This window comes from Drosophila teissieri, chromosome X (genome assembly GCF_016746235.2).
Source record: "Drosophila teissieri strain GT53w chromosome X, Prin_Dtei_1.1, whole genome shotgun sequence".
NCBI classification, from domain to species: domain Eukaryota; kingdom Metazoa; phylum Arthropoda; class Insecta; order Diptera; family Drosophilidae; genus Drosophila; species Drosophila teissieri.
The window spans coordinates 8,196,724-8,223,957 of record NC_053034.1 but is presented as its reverse complement, the minus strand read 5'-3'; the positions used below and the strand labels follow the sequence as shown (position 1 = coordinate 8,223,957).

General features: G+C 36.5%; 1 protein-coding gene across 1 annotated transcript in view; it reads left to right on the top strand.

The window, feature by feature from the left end:
* Positions 1–5,879, top strand: part of LOC122624439 (myb-like protein A) — a 36,647-nt gene extending 30,768 nt beyond the window's left edge. The window contains exons 3-4 of the mRNA XM_043803975.1: positions 995–2,342; positions 3,917–5,879. Of these exons, the coding sequence (XP_043659910.1) occupies positions 995–2,342; positions 3,917–5,769 (3,201 nt within the window). The 3' untranslated portion in view covers positions 5,770–5,879. The remainder of the gene's footprint in view (positions 1–994; positions 2,343–3,916) is intronic.
* The last annotated feature ends 21,355 nt before the right edge of the window (positions 5,880–27,234 follow it).

The following is a 27,234-nucleotide window of genomic DNA, read 5'->3' as shown; positions in this document are numbered from 1 at the left end:
GCTTTATAGAGTGCCCGAGCCTACACAGTCAAGTCCAATCCGAATGAGGTCAGTTCCATTGAGTCCATCCAAAGTGGGGATGAGGATGGGGGGGTTTGTACAGAAGGGGGTGCTCTATAAGGAGTGTCCATTGAAATGTCGCACAATGCGAGCGGCCAAGTCAAATTACTTTTTCCAGCTGAAGAAGGTGAGGTTAAAGCCACAAACTTTGGTTGGATGGATGGCCCACAGCTTAGCCCGATACTCGATTCGTGCATTGAAAATCACTTGAGCAAAAAATGCGACCAAAGTCGAGGAGGCCAAGAGTCAGCCGGGCACTTGAAAGCATTTTTGAAACCAAAAAATATGGTCAGAAAAAACATAAAGCCCAGAAAGCTTTACAGCTTAAATTCGGAATTTTGGAAGAATATAAAATATATTAGTAGCACACTTATGCATTGAAAATGTCGAATGTAAATTGAGGAAACCAGTCTAAGAATAACAATTTATTTAATGAAGACTGACAGCTTGGCAACTACGTAGGAAATGGTAAAACAAGGTTTGGCACTTTCAAATGCTACCAGCATTGCATTTACAATCCTTGAATTTCGCCGAATGTCAGTGCCTCGAAAAATGCCATCCTCCACTCCTTTAATCAACGATTTGCAGGCACTTGAGTGTTGAGTGCACAGTTTTGGGAGCCAAAACGAAACTTTTATTTTATTGTCTGGCTGCACATGTGCACCTTAGCAGCTCCCCATTGGGTTCTTCACACAGAAATCCTTGAGAAAGTTTCTTTCATATTCTTTTGGACCTAAGGTCCTTTTCCCTTATTTGTGCACTGAAAACTTTGCTTACACTAAGTAATCAAATATTAAGAGCTTTTCGTTGCTTGCAAGTTGTAGAAACTAAAGTTAAGACAATCGCAATCGCAATTGATTGCTGTTAAGCTGATTTTATGCAATATACATTTAACCGATTTTCCGCTCTGTGCATTGCAACTTTGTGCTTACAGATACTGGAATCTCAAAGGCCCACTACAAGGAATTTCAGTGTTTACCTGGACGCCAAGATCCCAAAATACCAAAATAACAACAGCAAGCAGCGTTCCAAGGAGCAAAGGAAGAAGAGCAATATAAGCCACCACAGCAGCTACAAATTGAAAAACAATAAAGCGAACAATCACCAGCGGCTGGCCAAGGAAGCTGTCGCCGGAAAATCGGAAATGGAAACGCTCCTCGGTGGCGCCACCAAGTTCACTTCCGGCGACGAGCCACAGCCACAGCAGGAGGATCAGGAGGAGCGAGTGGAGCAGGAGGATGATGCGAACTTTGGCAGGCAAAGTTTGGCCAAGTCAAGTCAACGGGACAAGAAGCGTGGCGATGATGGCGACGAGGTGGATTTACTAGAGGGAGCATATCCGCCGTCCCAGCTGTTTGATGCCATTGAAATATTAAATGAACGCAAATTTAATAAACCATCTGGCCAATCGACAACGTACAACGGACGATTCCAGCTGCAGAAGAAGGAGCAAGAGCACCAGAAGTCCAAGCAGGTGGACGAGGCCATTGGCGATATCGAGGACAATTTGGATAATGATGAAATATTGCCCACCGGCAACGCTGAGGACGAAGACGATGGCGACGTCGACGACGACGAGGACATTAGGTCGGCCATTAACAATGATGAATTGGCCAAAAAGTACCCAGTACCCAGTAGTACCACAACCACCAAGGTCCCAACCACTTCGGCTACATCGAAAACCACCAGCAGCAGCACCACCACCACCGCAACTTTCACATCCACAACAGCAACAACACCATCGACAACAACGACACCAAGGGCAGCAGCACCAACAATTGGCCGCAAGTTGAAGAGGAATTTCTTTGGTCAAGCGCAGCCGGAAAGCATGTACTATGGCAGCTATGACATCGGCAGGATTCGTGCCCAGACCCAGGAGAAGGACACCACCGAGGAGGAGAAGGACGAGGATGTGGGCGAGTTGCACTATTACGATACCAGCAGCAGCAGCAGCAGCAGCGGTGGCAACTCCAGAAAGTTGGTCAGTTTTGAGCCGGAAAAATCCGAGGAGAATTACTTAAGCAGCTACTACACCGGCAAATCGAATGCAACCGAGAAGAAACTGCAGCAGCAGCAGCAGCAGCAACATGTTGTTGCACGGAACATGCAACATGCAACACGATACGTGGATGACGACTACGCCGAACAGCAACCGCCGGCGGAAAAGTCCAGGATGGCAAATCCCTGGGAGAAAGCGGATGAAAAACCAGCGGATGCGCAGCAACTGGAAGATGGCAAATTGGAATCTGATTTGGAATCTGCATTGCAGCGATATCACGAGGGTAAGCAGTGAAATGGGTAACGAAAAATCAAAATAAAAATAAAGGCAAAATTGAAATGAATGCGACATTGAAAGGCACAGTGTGCAGGGGAATGAGATAAAGGGGAAAATACAAAGTATTACTATAACAAAATAGGAAGTCATTATATATTCAATAATCGATTGAATTCTGTAAACAGTGCAGTTAAGCTTCATGTAAAATATAGAATAGAATATAGACGAAAGGCTTTAAACAACTAAAAGTTGCACTGTGCGGCATTCCATTGCCTAACTAAGCAAAATGCCTTGCTCAGTGAAACATTCCGTAGCCACAGAACCAACCGCTTTCGACCCACTGTGCCGCATTCCACACCGAGTTCGGTTTCGCTTGGCAGTTTTCGGTGTTCGGTTTTTGGGTTTCGGACCCCAGTTAGGGATCCCCATCAAAGTCAAAGCTATGTGTGTGTCTGCCGCAAATTGAAAATATGTAAAGGAAATCCCCAAAGCATTCTACATTCTGCATTCTGCAGACGAAGACGAAGACGAAGACGAGGACCCTCAGACAGAGATATATGTATGTGTAATATACATGGACATACAACGATAAGCCAAACAATCTGTTTAATTCCAATGCAAATGGCAAGTACTCGACTTAAAGAGCGAACGAGCAAAAAATCATATTGAAATTATATTGATTGTGCTAATAAGTTTAGTTAAAGTTAGGCCAAAACCATAAGGTATGCAAATTTTCTTTCAATTTTTCGCCCAGAAAAGAAATCAACGAAGAGAAAGTTTAGCTCACACCTCCCGCACATTTCCTGGCATTAAACAATAAAGCTTACAAAATAACAAATATCCTATATATATATATATATATATATATGTAGCATAGCTGAAAGCGGAAGCAACAAAATCTGTCCAGAGGATTGGCCAAGAAATGAAGTTTTGCGGAGGCGGCGATGGCAGACGTGCCTTGACTAGAAGCAGCAAATGCTCCAATGCTCAAATGCTGAAATGCCCGGGTTGATTCGAGAGTTCCAGCATAAATTCGTTGGTTATTTCTGGGGAGTGCTCACGCCTCCCTCGCTGGCACAAATCAAGTTGAAATGAATTTGTGTGCGGTTGCTTGGAGGGGAGAGGGATTGGTCCTGGGGATTTTGTGTGGTTTGTAAGGATTTCAGGACCAAACAGTGAGCTGGGTCAAACGAGAACGAAGGGCGAGCTTAGCAGCAAAAGCCCTGAATACCCTGGAATACCAGGGTATCTTTTTTCGCCACTCTAACAGAAAGTTCATGAATTAAAACAGCATTTAAATAGCAAAGTGTTCAATCTAAAATTCTAAAGAATTTTATAAGTCATGCACTTTTAACTTGCAATTACGGGTCACTTTATTTTTTGGAAAGTTTGTCCAAGAGTTTGCCTATTTCATACTACCCTCTTGGCCTCTTTGCAGGGCATTGGATACAAGCAGCTCTTGTTGTCCGTTGGCCTAATAGAAATCTATTACTTCCGAGCCCTAAAAAGCGTGCCGAGACTAACAAAGACTTTTTCTTATTTACTTATGTATTTTTCCTTCTTTTTTTTTGTGCATTACAGCCACCACGGCCACGCCCACTGTCAGCGCCGCTCCCTCGTCGGCATTCGAACGCTTCAAGGCGCTGCGCAGGAGTCGCCAGCGAACTGGACACAAGAGCCACAAGAAGCGCTACAAGGACTATCTGAAGCGGCAGCAAACGAAGGTGGAGGCGACACCGCCACCTCCGGAGCCCGCTCCAGTGGCCACCATCTCAGCGAGGCATCTGCAAAAGTTGCAAAAGGAGCGGGAAAGATCCACACACTCAGCGCCGATCTTCGCCCTGGGATTGCGACCGCAGCGAACCTTGGTGGCCACCGGGAAGCCCTTCTACGAGGGCCAGGTGAACTACTACGACAATCAACAGCAGGATGCGGATGTGGATCTGAAGCACCACACGGAGATGGAGCGCCTGATTGCCCATGACAATGGCAACTGGTATCGGCGTATCAGTCCGTTATTGCGCAATGGCGTTAAAAGTGATCCGCCGGTGAAGGAGCACCACCACCAGCATCACCACCATCACAGTGGTCAGCATTTGGGCAACCACCACCACCACAGCCACCATCATAGTTACAATCACAATGCGCCACACAGCCACCATCATCATAGTCACAGTCACAGCCAGCAGAAGTTGAGTCATCTGAAGTCGCGTCCACGTAATCCCTACCAGCGAAAGGTGCCCATGGGAGTGGGTGCACCCAGTCCAGCGCCACCGCCGACACCACCGCTGCCGCCACCGAAACCACAACTGGGACATCAGATAACCGAACTGGAGCATCTCGAGCGCTACTATGCCAAGTGGCCCCATCTAGCCAGGGTGCAGTTCCAGGTCTACGATGAGCACTACCGCGAAACGCATCCCGAGCTCTACAGCGACTATGAGGATGACTACGAGAGTGCTGCCGAGCTGGAGGAGGCGCAGCAGGAGCGCGGCGAGGAGGCCAATCTGCCGCCCTACATCAAGAAGTACAATCGCCGGAACAAGCAGCTACTCAATCTCCTCGAGGGCACACTGCCCACGCCCACTCTCAGTCCCGGTAATCCGCTGGGCAGCACCGAAACCGTGCGCCTGGATGATGAGTATCTGAAGGAGAAGCGGCGACGCTACCACCAGCACCAGCGTTTCGAGGACTTGTTCGCGCAGCAAAAGAGCAGGTACAGCACCACACAGTCGACGCCCAAGGACGACGAGGTTACCGCGCTGGCCAAAGAGGAGCAGCCGCCAGCGAAGGACAACGCAGTGACATCAGCGACCACAGCGCCCAACAACAATCAGTTGCCCGAGGAAGATGCACTCGTTGTCTCTGGCGAGGAAACGGAACCGGCACCCGAAACTCTCGACTTTTGGCAACGGGAAGTGGCCAGCAAGGCGGCAGGTTCGGCGGCAACAACCACGCCGAAGCCAGCGCTCTTCAAGCTCCCATCCTATCCAGCCATCGCCGGCAGCTTTCTGGGCACACCGCGCAGTCGCAGCCGCAGTGCCCAGTTCGTGGCGAATGTGGCGGGCCGGGGTCAGAGTAGTTGGCCACGCCTGGAGACGGGTAACTCCACGGAAAAGCCCGCTGGAGGAACCACCGAAGGCGGAGGAGCCGCAACAGCCACCGGCAGAGGAGCAGGAGGAGGAGGAGGAGGAGGAGGAGGAGCTGGAGCAGGCAGAGGAGATCCATCCCCGCTGAACTCGTTTGTGTACCATCGCGTGGTGGACGGCATCGGCGCGGGCGGAGCAAGTGGAGCCGCCATCTCCGGCTTCGTCGGCAGCAGTAGAGGCAAACAGTCGCGTCTGCCATTCGTGGCCATCACGGATCGGCGGCTGGAGAAATCGCTGGCGGAGCGACACAAAGACTTTGAGCAGAATCACTTTCCGATGCCTTAAGCCGCGAATTTGTGCAGCAATGGATGTGCAGCTGGAGGAGCTGAAGATTAAGTTGGAGATGGTAAAGGAAAAATTAACGCTGAGTTGGTGGCAATGTATGGAAAGGGAAATGGAAATTATGCACAAAACCCCTAGACAAAGAGCTTTTTAAAAGAATAAATAATATCAGCATGCAACGCAACTAGTTCTTTTGAATATTTTCGTTTAAATTGAGAGTGCAGTAAATTGATATGGAAAATTGAGTTAAAAGTTTTTAACTTCCGACTGATATTAGAAAAATATGGTTCTTTGTTTCATTTTATCCCTTTTAAATTCCAGTTTTCGAGTTTTCCAGTTGTTTTAATTGATGAAAATCGTTTGAAAATTGTATGTATATTCCCCTTTCCACACATGCTATCCACTCAAAATCTAAACATAATTCTAGTACTATATTATAGTCGCCGCTTTCGGATGTATTATTTTTGGTGTTTTATGTTTTACACGGGAAAGGCCGAATCGAATCAAAGGATATATAGAGATAATTGTCGAAAACGATTTTTTTGTGTGGTGAATATATGAAAAAAACATTAAGCGATAAACGTTAGAACAAGAAAATGAATAAAGTAAAACAAAAGCAAACAAAAAGAATTGTAAAACTAAAGTTAAGCGAAAACCCTTTTTTTTTGTGTATAAATAGCGAAAACACACTTGTAGACAAACACGTATACATACATAAACAAGGTACACACACACACACACTCACACACACAGACACTCAAAGAGCTGTTAGAAATTAAAAAGTGATAACCGACAAAAAATATAATCATTTTCGCCATAGTTTCGATTGGGTTTTATTCAGTTCTAGAAAGCATTGCTTTTGGGTGTAAAGTAGCTGAAAATTAGATGAAATTGTTAGCAAGGAGCCTCTTCACCTTCATAGGAAATCACAAAGTCCTGGCCATTTCTGTAGAAACAGCACATGAACATTGTGTTTCATTCGAAAGAAGAATAAATCTATCGGGAAAAAGGCCAGAATGGCAGCACTGCTCTCCACACACACCAACACACTTACAGCTTTCCTATCGTCCTTGCACGCGGAATCCATCGAAATAGGTTTCAAAATTAAGCGAAAAAGAAGACAGCAAAATAAAGAAACAACAATTTGGGCAGAAAACTATGACAATGTTGCACAGACTTACAAATAGTTGAAGATGAAGAAAAAGTGTATAACTACATATCAAGGTAAAGAAAAGACAATTATAGATGTTAAAATGTTATTTTTTCGGACTCAAAAAGATACAAATAAATTGCGTAATAATGGTACAAGTTTATATTAGTTCATTTGAAATGATTTTTACTATTTCAAAGTTTCTTAAGAAATTACATTGATTTTTCTTAAGCATTTATGTAATAGTATTTTCTATAACTGCTAAGTTTGTTGGGTTTTTTAACAGTCGCAAATGAAACAGGGAAGAGCTACTAGAAATAAAATAAAAAGAAATAACTGTGCAAAAGGGAGAAGATTAAAAATTGTGAAAAAAAAGAAGTCGAAAAGTTAAGGACTTAAAAATACTTTGTGTAGAGAAATTAAAGAAAATGCATTTCCACAGCTTCAGCCGAATTACGAGTTCACACACACACACGCACACTGACACAAAGTATGTGAGCGGAAATGAAAATTTCATAAGCAAGGCGGATGAAGGAGGGGGGCGAAAGAAAGAAAGTCGTGGAGAAAGAACGGAAGAGAGAGCAATGCGGTGTAATTAACATATCAAAAGCGTAACGCGAAGAGGAGAAAAAAATGGCAAAAGCGCCAAGCAATTAAAACTAAGCGCAGTGGCAAAATTATTCTTAAACTGAATTCATAAAAGTAATTTCGTCCGATAAGAATTATCTTTGTGGCATACAACTTGCAACTTTAAACAATTTGGGTTGAAGGGAAAGCGAAACAGCGATTTCGATTTTCCGGATTCGCAGAATCGTACGCTGTTTGTTTGTTGTTGTACAATTTAATTGGAATTTGAGTTGATATACGAAATAAAGATAAAGATAAAAATAAAATTAAAGCGGGAAAATGGGAGGCAGAGCGTAAAAACCTTCAAAGGTATCAGCTTATCAAAAAACCAAAAAAAAAACAAACAAAAAAATAAAAAAAGGAAAGAAATAAAGACACAACACAGAGAACACACAGCAACACACATACATGTATACACATCTCATTATGTGGTAACATTTTAATGGAATGAAATTCAATAAAGCAACAATTTATTATTTACGCATAAACACGGACTCGCATTTTGTTCTTGAAAACGGAAAATTCGCACTGGCTGCCAGTGGCTGCCATTTGAATGCAAATAAAATATTCAGCAATTAGCGCCACTTTTAAAGTTTTTAAGCGACTTGAAAGTTTTGCCAGCATTAAAAGAAGTTGTGTCTAAGAGTATGCCTTTTGAACTATGGTATTTATAAATAATACTCCAACTGAATATCAAAAAGGAGATGCAAATTACAGCTGGGTCTTTAAGAAATTATCACTTCAACAATATCAGGCTTCATTTGCATGCGAGCTTTTGTAACCAGCGCAGTGATAAAAATACAAGTATGTATATAACATATAAAACATATATCCCTTTATAATCTCTGTTCTGCCGATCGGTATATATATTTAAGGGAGGATATATATTTAAGGGGGGTGGCTGCTCGTTTATCAATCGCAAAGGAGCGTGCATTTAATTACTTAAACGCTTATCGAATAACGACCACGCACAAATCACCACAAAGTCCCTGGCGAGAAAGAGACGGACATGGCCGATAAGAGAGAGACGGCTGCATTTGTCGCTGCAGTATTTCAATTACGCTTTTTTTCTGTTTCTTCCTTTTTTTATTTTTGCAATTTTCTTGCTCACGTGCCAGAGGTGAAAATCTGTCAGTTGATTTGCATAAAATGTTGCCACACTCCATTGCGCTTTATGTGTGTTTTATATATATATATATATGCAGTGTTTTTTTGAGTGCAGTACGTTGCTGCACATTTGCCAAATAATTCCAATTCAATTTGCGAATCTCTCTCTTTCAACTTGCGAGGCAGTTTCGGTTGCCACAAGTTCTCGCGCCGCAATAAAGTTAAATCAAATGCTGTCGTCTGTACGAGTACGAGTACAAGGCAGCAGCGATCGTGTGCAGGCACTTTGCCGGCGGTTACAGGGTATCTTGGCGAAAATTTGAATAGACACGTAGCCGACACAGCAGACAGCCAGCCAAATGGAGACACTGCAGCACAAGTGGAGAAGGAGTGCAGTGGAGTGGAGTGGAGCTGCCACAACCGCCGACTTAAGGCGAAGTCACACAGCGACTGCATTACACTGAGAAATACCTCTGACTTGTGCTGCTAAGCTGCTAAGTAGTGTTTGTGGGTATAAAGTAGTTATCTATATATACTTAATACTTTGTTGCTCATTTCTTGCAGTGCATCAATGTCGCTTTGTTGGTGGGGGGGACTCAAGTTGAAGGCAAACTGCTGGCGGCGCTCTTCTCAAAGCGCTGAAGAAGGAACACAAGGAACAGGACATTTTCCTGGTCGTGCCAAGTGCAGCGGCATTTCTTGCACCTACGTGTGTGGCCTCGTCTGTCCGTCGGCTTGTCTGTCTATTTGTCTTTGTCGCTGCTTTAGTTTAACCAACGTTTCGATGCACTGCGCGAAATGTCGTCTTACGCTACTTTATAAAAACCGATTTAAGTTATGGAAAAACTGCCTTTAGAAGATTTTCAGAAACTGCTTTTAAAAATCGCATTTCCAATATTATAAGTTTACTACATTTTACAGAAGTAAGACTGTTTTTTTCCAAAGTTTTCCACAGCTTTCCCTATCTTTTTTATCTTATTGCTTTCAGTCTTCATGTGCGACAAAGTAACACACACACACACACACACACGAAACGCAGATGAAGAAAATCACGTAAACAGATTTTTGTTGTCTCAGCAACCATTCGGATTTCCTCGACTTTCCCAGCGCACATTCAGCTTTTCCCCAGCCAGGCAGGCATTTTCAATAATTAAACATTTGCGTGCGAAATGTTGCTTTTCTGCTCTGAAATCCAGCAGCGCACTTTTGCCCATTTTGCTGTGAAAGTTTTGAAGCAATCGCCTTTTGTTGTTGTCGCTGTGAATGGCCGGAGGGTCGCTGTCTCGCAATCATAATTATAATAATTATAAAAACAATAATTAAAGCACATAAGTACTGGCATGGCTGGGTGTTGGGTATTTTGGGTGTCTCGGGCGAGCGGAAGAGGAAAATATTTAATTGAAATTTTAATAGAACCCTAAGCCGGGCACGTAGGCGAAAACGGGCATAACTGCCATTGCCTTTGTTTGTTTGCCTTCACTTCACTTCAGTTCGCCTCACTTTTCTTTTGTTTTCTAAATTTTTTCGTTTATATTTTATATTTCGTTCTCCTTTGGCTTAACTCGCCTTTTTGGGCCGGTGAGCAGAGTCTGAATTTTTGACAAGTTAATTAGGTTGTTTGTTGGCTGTTCGTCCTTCGTCCTTTTGGCCCTTCGCTTTCCTTCGCTTTGGCACCGGATTTCGCCTATTTTCAAGGTATATTTTAATGTACTTGTGATAAAGTCCTTTTAATTGCTAGCAGACAACACCTTACCTCAGCTCATCCCGGCTTACATCGGCTCGACTCGACTCGACTGCCCACTGCCCACTGCCCTCTGTCCTTTGGTCCTTTGGTCCTTTGGTCAGCAAACACAGACTCACTTACGCAGGCTGCCACATCCACACACACACACATATGTACATTGCCTCGAGGCAGGCAGTCAAGTTGTCAAAGTGGCAACAAAATTAAGCATACGCCATGTGGGCCCGCCTGAAGCCTGGCTGGCGAAATAGTTGGGGCCAAAGGAGTATGAGCAATCCGGCAGTGTGGTAATAAACAAACATAACTGGTAGTTGGAATTTGAGCAAAGGAAAAATGGTAAATGGTTGCAAGAATTGCACAATTCCTACACTGCAGCATGCATTTGGCAAAAATGCATGATATAATATATCATTCAAATTAGCAAATAATATTTAATTAGGGTAAGTAACTAATGGAAAATGCCTGCTATAATTCGTAGTCCATAATTCACACAGATATCTATATAAATTATTCTAATTGAATTGAAATGTGCCGTAGAATTTATGATACTAAAGCTGCCATAGTTAATGAACCGCAGCACTTCCGATTTTCAAAATTCAAAATTAAATTCCCATCATTGTCAGACTGAATACACAACCATCTGTTAGTTGGCCACCATCTACCAGCTGCCCAGCTGCGGTTTCAATTCTCCGCCAGTGGCGTCCACGTCCATGTGGCGTCCATCCTCAAAAAAAACAAAAAAAAAAAAAAAGGCAACAGACTCTGTCACGCGGTTTCAACGACCTCAGACAAGACTTTTGTGGTGTTTTTTGTGGTGGAAAATGTAAGCCCGGCCAGACTGACTCCACCGCATTTGATTTCCTTTTAATTTTGTGGCATCTTGTTGGCGATAACCGTGCCCCACTCCCCCATCCCCATTCAATCTTGTTATTTAGGAGCCAGACAACATTTGCATAACGCTCTGATAATTAAATGTAATTGCTTCACAGCCGGCAGGCCAAGATCCAAGTATCTGATTCACTTTCAGCTTATATTTTCCACGTTGATTTGTCAAATTTCCAATCTAGATGCCATCCAATCCATGGCATCTCCCTCGAAATGAGTACTCTCCTCATGACACGTAATTATTTTGAATGCTCACTTGATAAAACAACTTTAAACTAATCCAAAACGTCGACATTTTGCGTGCTTCAATTTTTAAGGACGCTGCGTATACGCAATGGCATTTTAATTAAAATGTTTTCGCTTGCTGAAAAGTTGCTGCTGAAGGGTTTGCAGTTAATCCATTTTGATATCCGCAATCCGCCGGCTAATTAATCAACTTTAATGTAGAGTTTGAATCCCTTTTGCCCCAAATGGGATAGCTTATTTAAAATGTATCATCGTAATGTTCAAAATCATAATCAGCTGAAGAGTAGCAACTGCAACTCGTAGTAATGGAGTTAAAGTACGAATTAAAACAATTAAAATTTCAAAAAAAAATTGCGCAATTTAACGAAAATGAAAATGGAGTCCATGTTAACTGGTGAGCAGTTTCGCTGACCTCTTCCCTTTTTTTTTTATTCTTCCGGCCCCGATTTTACTACTCTGGTTAACAAACAAGTTCCGTTCGACTTCAAGTTTGGGGGGGGGGGGGAGGAAGGGGGGGGGCTAGGGATATTATAAATTTCTCATAAAGCAAATTCAAAGCGAAAAAGAGTTGAAGCCGAAACGAGGGCAGGTGCGGGGGACGTGGGAGGTTTGAGGGAAATGAGAAAATTCTGGGGGCGTGGTGTTGTAAGCGAGAAAAGCGAATGCTGCGACAGCCAAAGGCAAACCGAGTTCTCGTCAGCGCTTTTCCAACTTTTCGCCAGGGGAGCAAACACACAAAGAGCGAAAGAGAGGGGGGAAAGGGGGGCGGGGGGAAAAGTGTGGAAAATCCGCAGGCTTGGAGACAAAGAGCGGGTCGGGCGGGGGTGGGAACTAGCCAATTTTTCACGCCTTTACCAATGTAAATGACAGATTTTAATGCACGTTTTATGCTCTCGATGCGTACCCGATTTCATTTTCAACACTTTTCGCATCACTGCGTCGTCCTTCGTACTTCCATTTCCCTCCAGTTTTCCACATTCCTTTGCACCCTTACACCCACACATCAGCATCCTGAGTGTGTGATGGTAGTTCGCAGGACGAGAATGCTGGGGAAAATCATCGAACAAATGTAACCAGAAATTACACTTCGATCACATTGATTACTGTCACTCGAGTAAGTCTTCAAAAGTCAAACTCTAAAATTGCTACCCATGGCTTTGCAGTATTTTACAAATATTTGCTCTTTAATAATAATAATAAATGTAACCTTTTTTTTAGAGCAAATATTAATTTCCTCTAAATATTATTGCTTAAATCAAATTTAATGTTGATTTTTATGGCCCATCGATCGCAATCGCGATTGATTTCTCGCAAATACTTTGCCCCCTTAAGGAAATTCTTAAAGACGGATTTGGGGAAAAATCGTTGCAGGGAAATGGAACACCTTCGGGCTTTCCATTAAAGCAAGGGCAGCGAAAAAGAAAAGCAGCGCTAAAGACAAGTAATAACAATACACGAAAGTTCCATTTGCCCCTGTCATCATCACTTTTGCCGCAGCCTCAGTGGCACCTGCCACTGCCACAGGGGGGGCAGACACTCTCCCCCTCCCCCACTCACACCCCTCTTTGGTACTCCCATGTGCTGGGAGTGAACTTTAAGTGTTTGCCGCCGAATTGAACTTGAATTCGATGGCTTCCCTCGAGGAACCCCGGGCACAATGCAAATCTCAGAGAGAGATCCTTCCACGAAAACCATTAAAAATGCACCCAGCCGAGATTCATTCGGGGTGGTGGAGTGAAAAGAGGGTGGAGGATGGAGAGTGTGAGCCTCACCATGTCGGTGATTTGTTGGCCCATAATAAATCAGGGCATAAACGGCTTATTGCCGAACATGACTACAACGCATCTCAGGAGTGCACTTTGAAAAAAGATATATGTATTTAAAACAAAGAACAAAAAAGCCATTGAATAAAAAAGGATCTTATCTTAACTTAACTAATCATTCAGCTTACAAATTGTCAGTAAAAATCAATGGCTAACAGTCTGCCATTTTAACAAATGAGCTGTTATTGGTGCGCTTCGTCACTACGTGGAACTGCCGTCCATAGTGACATATGTACCTATCAAGAGGATTGTGTGCCCGGCATAGCCGATAATATCATATATTTGTGAGAATATATCCATTTATATATGCACTACATGTTCATTTATATTGGCTTTCAGCTGCAGCAGCCAGGCAAATAAAATTCAAACAAATACAATAAATATACATACATATTTATTTAGTTTCGAATGGGGTGTGAACCGAGGCATCGCTCGTCCAATATTTGCGCTGAACATTTTGAATTTACAATTCCCGAAATGACAACACTGCTGCCAAATGCATATGGAAAATGGAAATTATTGTGAAGCGAATCAAATAACATCAAATAATTTCAAAGATCCATGGTTTCCAGAGAACACTTCTCTGCTAATTTAATACGAGTAACGATTGCGCATTCTTCGTTTTTCATTTCAGATTAAGCTCAAAGTGTGCACAGTAATGTGCAAAAATATTTGGCGTACACATCCTTCTGGTAATTAGGAGTAAAAAAAATGTAATTTTTTTAACTTTCCGACCATTTTTGGCCAAGTTATACCGAAAATACCAATCGTAAATATTGAATTTTTTTTTTTTTTAATTTTTGCAAATTTTGATGATGATTTGATGAAAAATGCGAAAATTTGGCCAACAATTATTTTGACAAAGGCGGTCCAAAAGTTAAATGTTTGGTTAGTATTGGTAATTAGGAGTATAAAACTGTAACTATTTTAGCTTTCTGATCATTTTTGGCCAAGTTATACCGAAAATACCAATCGTAAATATTGCATTTTTGCCGAAAATCGTTTTTCTGCTTTTTTGCGAACTTTATTTTCACTATTTTTATCACAGCATTCGAAATAGTGGTCCAAATATGGAATGTTATACCTCGTTGAATTCGTAATTAAATTTCTAATCGAACTGTGTTTACCAAATTTACCAATTTACCAATTTTTTTTTTTTAAATTTTTGCAAATTTTGATGATGGTACCCCTTACAAAAAATCGAAAATTTGGCCAAAAATTATTTTGACAAAGGCGGTCCAAAAGTTAAATGTTTGGTTAGTATGGGTAATTAGGAGTAAAAAACTGTAACTATTTTAGCTTTCTGATCATTTTTGGCCAAGTTATACCGAAAATACCAATCGTAAATATTGCATTTTTGCCGAAAATCGTTTTTCTGCTTTTTTGCGAACTTTATTTTCACTATTTTTATCACAGCATTCGAAATAGTGGTCCAAATATGGAATGTTATACCTCGTTGAATTCGTAATTAAATTTCTAATCGAACTGTGTTTACCAAATTTACCAATTTACCAATTTTTTTTTTTTAATTTTTGCAAATTTTGATGATGGTACCCCTTACAAAAAATGCGAAAATTTGGCCAAAAATTATTTTGACAAAGGCGGTCCAAAAGTTAAATGTTTGGTTAGTATGGGTAATTAGGAGTAAAAAACTGTAACTATTTTAGCTTTCTGATCATTTTTGGCCAAGTTATACCGAAAATACCAATCGTAAATATTGCATTTTTGCCGAAAATCGTTTTTCTGCTTTTTTGCGAACTTTATTTTCACTATTTTTATCACAGCATTCGAAATAGTGGTCCAAATATGGAATGTTATACCTCGTTGAATTCGTAATTAAATTTCTAATCGAACTGTGTTTACCAAATTTACCAATTTACCAATTTTTTTTTTTTTAATTTTTGCAAATTTTGATGATGGTACCCCTTACAAAAAATGCGAAAATTTGGCCAAAAATTATTTTGACAAAGGCGGTCCAAAAGTTAAATGTTTGGTTAGTATTGGTAATTAGGAGTAAAAAACTGTAACTATTTTAGCTTTCTGATCATTTTTGGCCAAGTTATACCGAAAATACCAATCGTAAATATTGCATTTTTGCCGAAAATCGTTTTTCTGCTTTTTTGCGAACTTTATTTTCACTATTTTTATCACAGCATTCGAAATAGTGGTCCAAATATGGAATGTTATACCTCGTTGAATTCGTAATTAAATTTCTAATCGAACTGTGTTTACCAAATTTACCAATTTAACAATTTTTTTTTTTTAAATTTTTGCAAATTTTGATGATGGTACCCCTTACAAAAAATGCGAAAATTTGGCCAAAAATTATTTTGACAAAGGCGGTCCAAAAGTTAAATGTTTGGTTAGTATGGGTAATTAGGAGTAAAAAACTGTAACTATTTTAGCTTTCTGATCATTTTTGGCCAAGTTATACCGAAAATACCAATCGTAAATATTGCATTTTTGCCGAAAACCGTTTTTCTGCTTTTTTGCGAACTTTATTTTCACTATTTTTATCACAGCATTCGAAATAGTGGTCCAAATATGGAATGTTATACCTCGTTGAATTCGTAATTAAATTTCTAATCGAACTGTGTTTACCAAATTTACCAATTTAACAATTTTTTTTTTTTAAATTTTTGCAAATTTTGATGATGGTACCCCTTACAAAAAATGCGAAAATTTGGCCAAAAATTATTTTGACAAAGGCGGTCCAAAAGTAAAATGTTTGGTTAGTATGGGTAATTAGGAGTAAAAAACTGTAACTATTTTAGCTTTCTGATCATTTTTGGCCAAGTTATACCGAAAATACCAATCGTAAATATTGCATTTTTGCCGAAAATCGTTTTTCTGCTTTTTTGCGAACTTTATTTTCACTATTTTTATCACAGCATTCGAAATAGTGGTCCAAATATGGAATGTTATACCTCGTTGAATTCGTAATTAAATTTCTAATCGAACTGTGTTTACCAAATTTACCAATTTACCAATTTTTTATTTTAAATTTTTGCAAATTTTGATGATGGTACCCCTTACAAAAAATGCGAAAATTTGGCCAAAAATTATTTTGACAAAGGCGGTCCAAAAGTTAAATGTTTGGTTAGTATGGGTAATTAGGAGTAAAAAACTGTAACTATTTTAGCTTTCTGATCATTTTTGGCCAAGTTATACCGAAAATACCAATCGTAAATATTGCATTTTTGCCGAAAATCGTTTTTCTGCTTTTTTGCGAACTTTATTTTCACTATTTTTATCACAGCATTCGAAATAGTGGTCCAAATATGGAATGTTATACCTCGTTGAATTCGTAATTAAATTTCTAATCGAACTGTGTTTACCAAATTTACCAATTTACCAATTTTTTTTTTTTAAATTTTTGCAAATTTTGATGATGGTACCCCTTACAAAAAATGCGAAAATTTGGCCAAAAAATATTTTGACAAAGGCGGTCCAAAAGTTAAATGTTTGGTTAGTATGGGTAATTAGGAGTAAAAAACTGTAACTATTTTAGCTTTCTGATCATTTTTGGCCAAGTTATACCGAAAATACCAATCGTAAATATTGCATTTTTGCCGAAAATCGTTTTTCTGCTTTTTTGCGAACTTTATTTTCACTATTTTTATCACAGCATTCGAAATAGTGGTCCAAATATGGAATGTTATACCTCGTTGAATTCGTAATTAAATTTCTAATCGAACTGTGTTTACCAAATTTACCAATTTACCAATTTTTTTTTTTTTAATTTTTGCAAATTTTGATGATGGTACCCCTTACAAAAAATGCGAAAATTTGGCCAAAAAATATTTTGACAAAGGCGGTCCAAAAGTTAAATGTTTGGTTAGTATGGGTAATTAGGAGTAAAAAACTGTAACTATTTTAGCTTTCTGATCATTTTTGGCCAAGTTATACCGAAAATACCAATCGTAAATATTGCATTTTTGCCGAAAATCGTTTTTCTGCTTTTTTGCGAACTTTATTTTCACTATTTTTATCACAGCATTCGAAATAGTGGTCCAAATATGGAATTTTATACCTCGTTGAATTCGTAATTAAATTTCTAATCGAACTGTGTTTACCAAATTTACCAATTTACCAATTTTTTTTTTTTAAATTTTTGCAAATTTTGATGATGGTACCCCTTACAAAAAATGCGAAAATTTGGCCAAAAATTATTTTGACAAAGGCGGTCCAAAAGTTAAATGTTTGGTTAGTATTGGTAATTAGGAGTAAAAAACTGTAACTATTTTAGCTTTCTGATCATTTTTGGCCAAGTTATACCGAAAATACCAATCGTAAATATTGCATTTTTGCCGAAAATCGTTTTTCTGCTTTTTTGCGAACTTTATTTTCACTATTTTTATCACAGCATTCGAAATAGTGGTCCAAATATGGAATGTTATACCGCGTTGAATTCGTAATTAAATTTCTAATCGAACTGTGTTTACCAAATTTACCAATTTACCAATTTTTTATTTTAAATTTTTGCAAATTTTGATGATGGTACCCCTTACAAAAAATGCGAAAATTTGGCCAAAAATTATTTTGACAAAGGCGGTCCAAAAGTTAAATGTTTGGTTAGTATGGGTAATTAGGAGTAAAAAACTGTAACTATTTTAGCTTTCTGATCATTTTTGGCCAAGTTATACCGAAAATACCAATCGTAAATATTGCATTTTTGCCGAAAATCGTTTTTCTGCTTTTTTGCGAACTTTATTTTCACTATTTTTATCACAGCATTCGAAATAGTGGTCCAAATATGGAATGTTATACCTCGTTGAATTCGTAATTAAATTTCTAATCGAACTGTGTTTACCAAATTTACCAATTTACCAATTTTTTTTTTTAAAATTTTTGCAAATTTTGATGATGGTACCCCTTACAAAAAATGCGAAAATTTGGCCAAAAAATATTTTGACAAAGGCGGTCCAAAAGTTAAATGTTTGGTTAGTATGGGTAATTAGGAGTAAAAAACTGTAACTATTTTAGCTTTCTGATCATTTTTGGCCAAGTTATACCGAAAATACCAATCGTAAATATTGCATTTTTGCCGAAAATCGTTTTTCTGCTTTTTTGCGAACTTTATTTTCACTATTTTTATCACAGCATTCGAAATAGTGGTCCAAATATGGAATGTTATACCTCGTTGAATTCGTAATTAAATTTCTAATCGAACTGTGTTTACCAAATTTACCAATTTACCAATTTTTTTTTTTTTAAATTTTTGCAAATTTTGATGATGGTACCCCTTACAAAAAATGCGAAAATTTGGCCAAAAATTATTTTGACAAAGGCGGTCCAGAAGTTAAATGTTTGGTTAGTATGGGTAATTAGGAGTAAAAAACTGTAACTATTTTAGCTTTCTGATCATTTTTGGCCAAGTTATACCGAAAATACCAATCGTAAATATTGCATTTTTGCCGAAAATCGTTTTTCTGCTTTTTTGCGAACTTTATTTTCACTATTTTTATCACAGCATTCGAAATAGTGGTCCAAATATGGAATGTTATACCTCGTTGAATTCGTAATTAAATTTCTAATCGAACTGTGTTTACCAAATTTACCAATTTACCATTTTTTTTTTTTTAAATTTTTGCAAATTTTGATGATGGTACCCCTTACAAAAAATGCGAAAATTTGGCCAAAAATTATTTTGACAAAGGCGGTTTAAAAGTTAAATGTTTGGTTAGTATGGGTAATTAGGAGTAAAAAACTGTAACTATTTTAGCTTTCTGATCATTTTTGGCCAAGTTATACCGAAAATACCAATCGTAAATATTGCATTTTTGCCTAAAATCGTTTTTCTGCTTTTTTGCGAACTTTATTTTCACTATTTTTATCACAGCATTCGAAATAGTGGTCCAAATATGGAATGTTATACCTCGTTGAATTCGTAATTAAATTTCTAATCGAACTGTGTTTACCAAATTTACCAATTTACCAATTTTTTTTTTTTAAATTTTTGCAAATTTTGATGATGGTACCCCTTACAAAAAATGCGAAAATTTGGCCAAAAATTATTTTGACAAAGGCGGTCCAAAAGTTAAATGTTTGGTTAGTATGGGTAATTAGGAGTAAAAAACTGTAACTATTTTAGCTTTCTGATCATTTTTGGCCAAGTTATACCGAAAATACCAATCGTAAATATTGCATTTTTGCCGAAAATCGTTTTTCTGCTTTTTTGCGAACTTTATTTTCACGATTTTTATCACAGCATTCGAAATAGTGGTCCAAATATGGAATGTTATACCTCGTTGAATTCGTAATTAAATTTCTAATCGAACTGTGTTTACCAAATTTACCAATTTAACAATTTTTTTTTTTTAAATTTTTGCAAATTTTGATGATGGTACCCCTTACAAAAAATGCGAAAATTTGGCCAAAAATTATTTTGACAAAGGCGGTCCAAAAGTTAAATGTTTGGTTAGTATGGGTAATTAGGAGTAAAAAACTGTAACTATTTTAGCTTTCTGATCATTTTTGGCCAAGTTATACCGAAAATACCAATCGTAAATATTGCATTTTTGCCGAAAATCGTTTTTCTGCTTTTTTGCGAACTTTATTTTCACTATTTTTATCACAGCATTCGAAATAGTGGTCCAAATATGGAATGTTATACCTCGTTGAATTCGTAATTAAATTTCTAATCGAACTGTGTTTACCAAATTTACCAATTTACCAATTTTTTTTTTTTAATTTTTGCAAATTTTGATGATGGTACCCCTTACAAAAAATGCGAAAATTTGGCCAAAAATTATTTTGACAAAGGCGGTCCAAAAGTTAAATGTTTGGTTAGTATGGGTAATTAGGTGTAAAAAACTGTAACTATTTTAGCTTTCTGATCATTTTTGGCCAAGTTATACCGAAAATACCAATCGTAAATATTGCATTTTTGCCGAAAATCGTTTTTCTGCTTTTTTGCGAACTTTATTTTCACTATTTTTATCACAGCATTCGAAATAGTGGTCCAAATATGGAATGTTATACCTCGTTGAATTCGTAATTAAATTTCTAATCGAACTGTGTTTACCAAATTTACCAATTTACCAATTTTTTTTTTTTTAATTTTTGCAAATTTTGATGATGGTACCCCTTACAAAAAATGCGAAAATTTGGCCAAAAATTATTTTGACAAAGGCGGTCCAAAAGTTAAATGTTTGGTTAGTATGGGTAATTAGGAGTAAAAAACTGTAACTATTTTAGCTTTCTGATCATTTTTGGCCAAGTTATACCGAAAATACCAATCGTAAATATTGCATTTTTGCCGAAAATCGTTTTTCTGCTTTTTTGCGAACTTTATTTTCACTATTTTTATCACAGCATTCGAAATAGTGGTGCAAATATGGAATGTTATACCTCGTTGAATTCGTAATTAAATTTCTAATCGAACTGTGTTTACCAAATTTACCAATTTACCAATTTTTTTTTTTTTTAATTTTTGCAAATTTTGATGATGGTACCCCTTACAAAAAATGCGAAAATTTGGCCAAAAATTATTTTGACAAAGGCGGTCCAAAAGTTAAATGTTTGGTTAGTATGGGTAATTAGGAGTAAAAAACTGTAACTATTTTAGCTTTCTGATCATTTTTGGCCAAGTTATACCGAAAATACAAATCGTAAATATTGCATTTTTGCCGAAAATCGTTTTTCTGCTTTTTTGCGAACTTTATTTTCACTATTTTTATCACAGCATTCGAAATAGTGGTCCAAATATGGAATGTTATACCTCGTTGAATTCGTAATTAAATTTCTAATCGAACTGTGTTTACCAAATTTACCAATTTACCAATTTTTTTTTTTTTAAATTTTTGCAAATTTTGATGATGGTACCCCTTACAAAAAATGCGAAAATTTGGCCAAAAATTATTTTGACAAAGGCGGTCCAAAAGTTAAATGTTTGGTTAGTATGGGTAATTAGGAGTAAAAAACTGTAACTATTTTAGCTTTCTGATCATTTTTGGCCAAGTTATACCGAAAATACCAATCGTAAATATTGCATTTTTGCCGAAAATCGTTTTTCTGCTTTTTTGCGAACTTTATTTTCACTATTTTTATCACAGCATTCGAAATAGTGGTCCAAATATGGAATGTTATACCTCGTTGAATTCGTAATTAAATTTCTAATCGAACTGTGTTTACCAAATTTACCAATTTACCAATTTTTTTTTTTAAATTTTTGCAAATTTTGATGATGGTACCCCTTACAAAAAATGCGAAAATTTGGCCAAAAATTATTTTGACAAAGGCGGTCCAAAAGTTAAATGTTTGGTTAGTATGGGTAATTAGGAGTAAAAAACTGTAACTATTTTAGCTTTCTGATCATTTTTGGCCAAGTTATACCGAAAATACCAATCGTAAATATTGCATTTTTGCCGAAAATCGTTTTTCTGCTTTTTTGCGAACTTTATTTTCACTATTTTTATCACAGCATTCGAAATAGTGGTCCAAATATGGAATGTTATACCTCGTTGAATTCGTAATTAAATTTCTAATCGAACTGTGTTTACCAAATTTACCAATTTACCAATTTTTTTTTTTTAAATTTTTGCAAATTTTGATGATGGTACCCCTTACAAAAAATGCGAAAATTTGGCCAAAAATTATTTTGACAAAGGCGGTCCAAAAGTTAAATGTTTGGTTAGTATGGGTAATTAGGAGTAAAAAACTGTAACTATTTTAGCTTTCTGATCATTTTTGGCCAAGTTATACCGAAAATACCAATCGTAAATATTGCATTTTTGCCGAAAATCGTTTTTCTGCTTTTTTGCGAACTTTATTTTCACTATTTTTATCACAGCATTCGAAATAGTGGTCCAAATATGGAATGTTATACCTCGTTGAATTCGTAATTAAATTTCTAATCGAACTGTGTTTACCAAATTTACCAATTTACCAATTTTTTTTTTTTTAAATTTTTGCAAATTTTGATGATGGTACCCCTTACAAAAAATGCGAAAATTTGGCCAAAAATTATTTTGACAAAGGCGGTCCAAAAGTTAAATGTTTGGTTAGTATGGGTAATTAGGAGTAAAAAACTGTAACTATTTTAGCTTTCTGATCATTTTTGGCCAAGTTATACCGAAAATACCAATCGTAAATATTGCATTTTTGCCGAAAATCGTTTTTCTGCTTTTTTGCGAACTTTATTTTCACTATTTTTATCACAGCATTCGAAATAGTGGTCCAAATATGGAATGTTATACCTCGTTGAATTCGTAATTAAATTTCTAATCGAACTGTGTTTACCAAATTTACCAATTTTTTTTTTTTTAAATTTTTGCAAATTTTGATGATGGTACCCCTTACAAAAAATGCGAAAATTTGGCCAAAAATTATTTTGACAAAGGCGGTCCAAAAGTTAAATGTTTGGTTAGTATGGGTAATTAGGAGTAAAAAACTGTAACTATTTTAGCTTTCTGATCATTTTTGGCCAAGTTATACCGAAAATACCAATCGTAAATATTGCATTTTTGCCGAAAATCGTTTTTCCCCTTACAAAAAATGCGAAAATTTGGCCAAAAATTATTTTGACAAAGGCGGTCCAAAAGTTAAATGTTTGGTTAGTATGGGTAATTAGGAGTAAAAAACTGTAACTATTTTAGCTTTCTGATCATTTTTGGCCAAGTTATACCGAAAATACCAATCGTAAATATTGCATTTTTGCCGAAAATCGTTTTTCTGCTTTTTTGCGAACTTTATTTTCACTATTTTTATCACAGCATTCGAAATAGTGGTCCAAATATGGAATGTTATACCTCGTTGAATTCGTAATTAAATTTCTAATCGAACTGTGTTTACCAAATTTACCAATTTACCAATTTTTTTTTTTTTAAATTTTTGCAAATTTTGATGATGGTACCCCTTACAAAAAATGCGAAAATTTGGCCAAAAATTATTTTGACAAAGGCGGTCCAAAAGTTAAATGTTTGGTTAGTATGGGTAATTAGGAGTAAAAAACTGTAACTATTTTAGCTTTCTGATCATTTTTGGCCAAGTTATACCGAAAATACCAATCGTAAATATTGCATTTTTGCCGAAAATCGTTTTTCTGCTTTTTTGCGAACTTTATTTTCACTATTTTTATCACAGCATTCGAAATAGTGGTGCAAATATGGAATGTTATACCTCGTTGAATTCGTAATTAAATTTCTAATCGAACTGTGTTTACCAAATTTACCAATTTACCAATTTTTTTTTTTTTTAATTTTTGCAAATTTTGATGATGGTACCCCTTACAAAAAATGCGAAAATTTGGCCAAAAATTATTTTGACAAAGGCGGTCCAAAAGTTAAATGTTTGGTTAGTATGGGTAATTAGGAGTAAAAAACTGTAACTATTTTAGCTTTCTGATCATTTTTGGCCAAGTTATACCGAAAATACCAATCGTAAATATTGCATTTTTGCCGAAAATCGTTTTTCTGCTTTTTTGCGAACTTTATTTTCACTATTTTTATCACAGCATTCGAAATAGTGGTCCAAATATGGAATGTTATACCTCGTTGAATTCGTTATTAAATTTCTAATCGAACTGTGTTTACCAAATTTACCAATTTACCAATTTTTTTTTTTTAAATTTTTGCAAATTTTGATGATGGTACCCCTTACAAAAAATGCGAAAATTTGGCCAAAAATTATTTTGACAAAGGCGGTCCAAAAGTTAAATGTTTGGTTAGTATGGGTAATTAGGAGTAAAAAACTGTAACTATTTTAGCTTTCTGATCATTTTTGGCCAAGTTATACCGAAAATACCAATCGTAAATATTGCATTTTTGCCGAAAATCGTTTTTCTGCTTTTTTGCGAACTTTATTTTCACTATTTTTATCACAGCATTCGAAATAGTGGTCCAAATATGGAATGTTATACCTCGTTGAATTCGTAATTAAATTTCTAATCGAACTGTGTTTACCAAATTTACCAATTTACCAATTTTTTTTTTTTTTAATTTTTGCAAATTTTGATGATGGTACCCCTTACAAAAAATGCGAAAATTTGGCCAAAAATTATTTTGACAAAGGCGGTCCAAAAGTTAAATGTTTGGTTAGTATGGGTAATTAGGAGTAAAAAACTGTAACTATTTTAGCTTTCTGATCATTTTTGGCCAAGTTATACCGAAAATACCAATCGTAAATATTGCATTTTTGCCGAAAATCGTTTTTCCCCTTACAAAAAATGCGAAAATTTGGCCAAAAATTATTTTGACAAAGGCGGTCCAAAAGTTAAATGTTTGGTTAGTATGGGTAATTAGGAGTAAATAACTGTAACTATTTTAGCTTTCTGATCATTTTTGGCCAAGTTATACCGAAAATACCAATCGTAAATATTGCATTTTTGCCGAAAATCGTTTTTCTGCTTTTTTGCGAACTTTATTTTCACTATTTTTATCACAGCATTCGAAATAGTGGTCCAAATATGGAATGTTATACCTCGTTGAATTCGTAATTAAATTTCTAATCGAACTGTGTTTACCAAATTTACCAATTTACCAATTTTTTTTTTTTTAATTTTTGCAAATTTTGATGATGGTACCCCTTACAAAAAATGCGAAAATTTGGCCAAAAATTATTTTGACAAAGGCGGTCCAAAAGTTAAATGTTTGGTTAGTATGGGTAATTAGGAGTAAAAAACTGTAACTATTTTAGCTTTCTGATCATTTTTGGCCAAGTTATACCGAAAATACCAATCGTAAATGTTGCATTTTTGCCGAAAATCGTTTTTCTGCTTTTTTGCGAACTTTATTTTCACTATTTTTATCACAGCATTCGAAATAGTGGTCCAAATATGGAATGTTATACCTCGTTGAATTCGTAATTAAATTTCTAATCGAACTGTGTTTACCAAATTTACCAATTTACCAATTTTTTTTTTTTTAAATTTTTGCAAATTTTGATGATGGTACCCCTTACAAAAAATGCGAAAATTTGGCCAAAAATTATTTTGACAAAGGCGGTCCAAAAGTTAAATGTTTGGTTAGTATGGGTAATTAGGAGTAAAAAACTGTAACTATTTTAGCTTTCTGATCATTTTTGGCCAAGTTATACCGAAAATACCAATCGTAAATATTGCATTTTTGCCGAAAATCGTTTTTCTGCTTTTTTGCGAACTTTATTTTCACTATTTTTATCACAGCATTCGAAATAGTGGTGCAAATATGGAATGTTATACCTCGTTGAATTCGTAATTAAATTTCTAATCGAACTGTGTTTACCAAATTTACCAATTTACCAATTTTTTTTTTTTTTAATTTTTGCAAATTTTGATGATGGTACCCCTTACAAAAAATGCGAAAATTTGGCCAAAAATTATTTTGACAAAGGCGGTCCAAAAGTTAAATGTTTGGTTAGTATGGGTAATTAGGAGTAAAAAACTGTAACTATTTTAGCTTTCTGATCATTTTTGGCCAAGTTATACCGAAAATACCAATCGTAAATATTGCATTTTTGCCGAAAATCGTTTTTCTGCTTTTTTGCGAACTTTATTTTCACTATTTTTATCACAGCATTCGAAATAGTGGTCCAAATATGGAATGTTATACCTCGTTGAATTCGTTATTAAATTTCTAATCGAACTGTGTTTACCAAATTTACCAATTTACCAATTTTTTTTTTTTTAAATTTTTGCAAATTTTGATGATGGTACCCCTTACAAAAAATGCGAAAATTTGGCCAAAAATTATTTTGACAAAGGCGGTCCAAAAGTTAAATGTTTGGTTAGTATGGGTAATTAGGAGTAAAAAACTGTAACTATTTTAGCTTTCTGATCATTTTTGGCCAAGTTATACCGAAAATACCAATCGTAAATATTGCATTTTTGCCGAAAATCGTTTTTCTGCTTTTTTGCGAACTTTATTTTCACTATTTTTATCACAGCATTCGAAATAGTGGTCCAAATATGGAATGTTATACCTCGTTGAATTCGTAATTAAATTTCTAATCGAACTGTGTTTACCAAATTTACCAATTTACCAATTTTTTTTTTTTTAATTTTTGCAAATTTTGATGATGGTACCCCTTACAAAAAATGCGAAAATTTGGCCAAAAATTATTTTGACAAAGGCGGTCCAAAAGTTAAATGTTTGGTTAGTATGGGTAATTAGGAGTAAAAAACTGTAACTATTTTAGCTTTCTGATCATTTTTGGCCAAGTTATACCGAAAATACCAATCGTAAATATTGCATTTTTGCCGAAAATCGTTTTTCCCCTTACAAAAAATGCGAAAATTTGGCCAAAAATTATTTTGACAAAGGCGGTCCAAAAGTTAAATGTTTGGTTAGTATGGGTAATTAGGAGTAAATAACTGTAACTATTTTAGCTTTCTGATCATTTTTGGCCAAGTTATACCGAAAATACCAATCGTAAATATTGCATTTTTGCCGAAAATCGTTTTTCTGCTTTTTTGCGAACTTTATTTTCACTATTTTTATCACAGCATTCGAAATAGTGGTCCAAATATGGAATGTTATACCTCGTTGAATTCGTAATTAAATTTCTAATCGAACTGTGTTTACCAAATTTACCAATTTACCAATTTTTTTTTTTTTTAATTTTTGCAAATTTTGATGATGGTACCCCTTACAAAAAATGCGAAAATTTGGCCAAAAATTATTTTGACAAAGGCGGTCCAAAAGTTAAATGTTTGGTTAGTATGGGTAATTAGGAGTAAAAAACTGTAACTATTTTAGCTTTCTGATCATTTTTGGCCAAGTTATACCGAAAATACCAATCGTAAATGTTGCATTTTTGCCGAAAATCGTTTTTCTGCTTTTTTGCGAACTTTATTTTCACTATTTTTATCACAGCATTCGAAATAGTGGTCCAAATATGGAATGTTATACCTCGTTGAATTCGTAATTAAATTTCTAATCGAACTGTGTTTACCAAATTTACCAATTTAC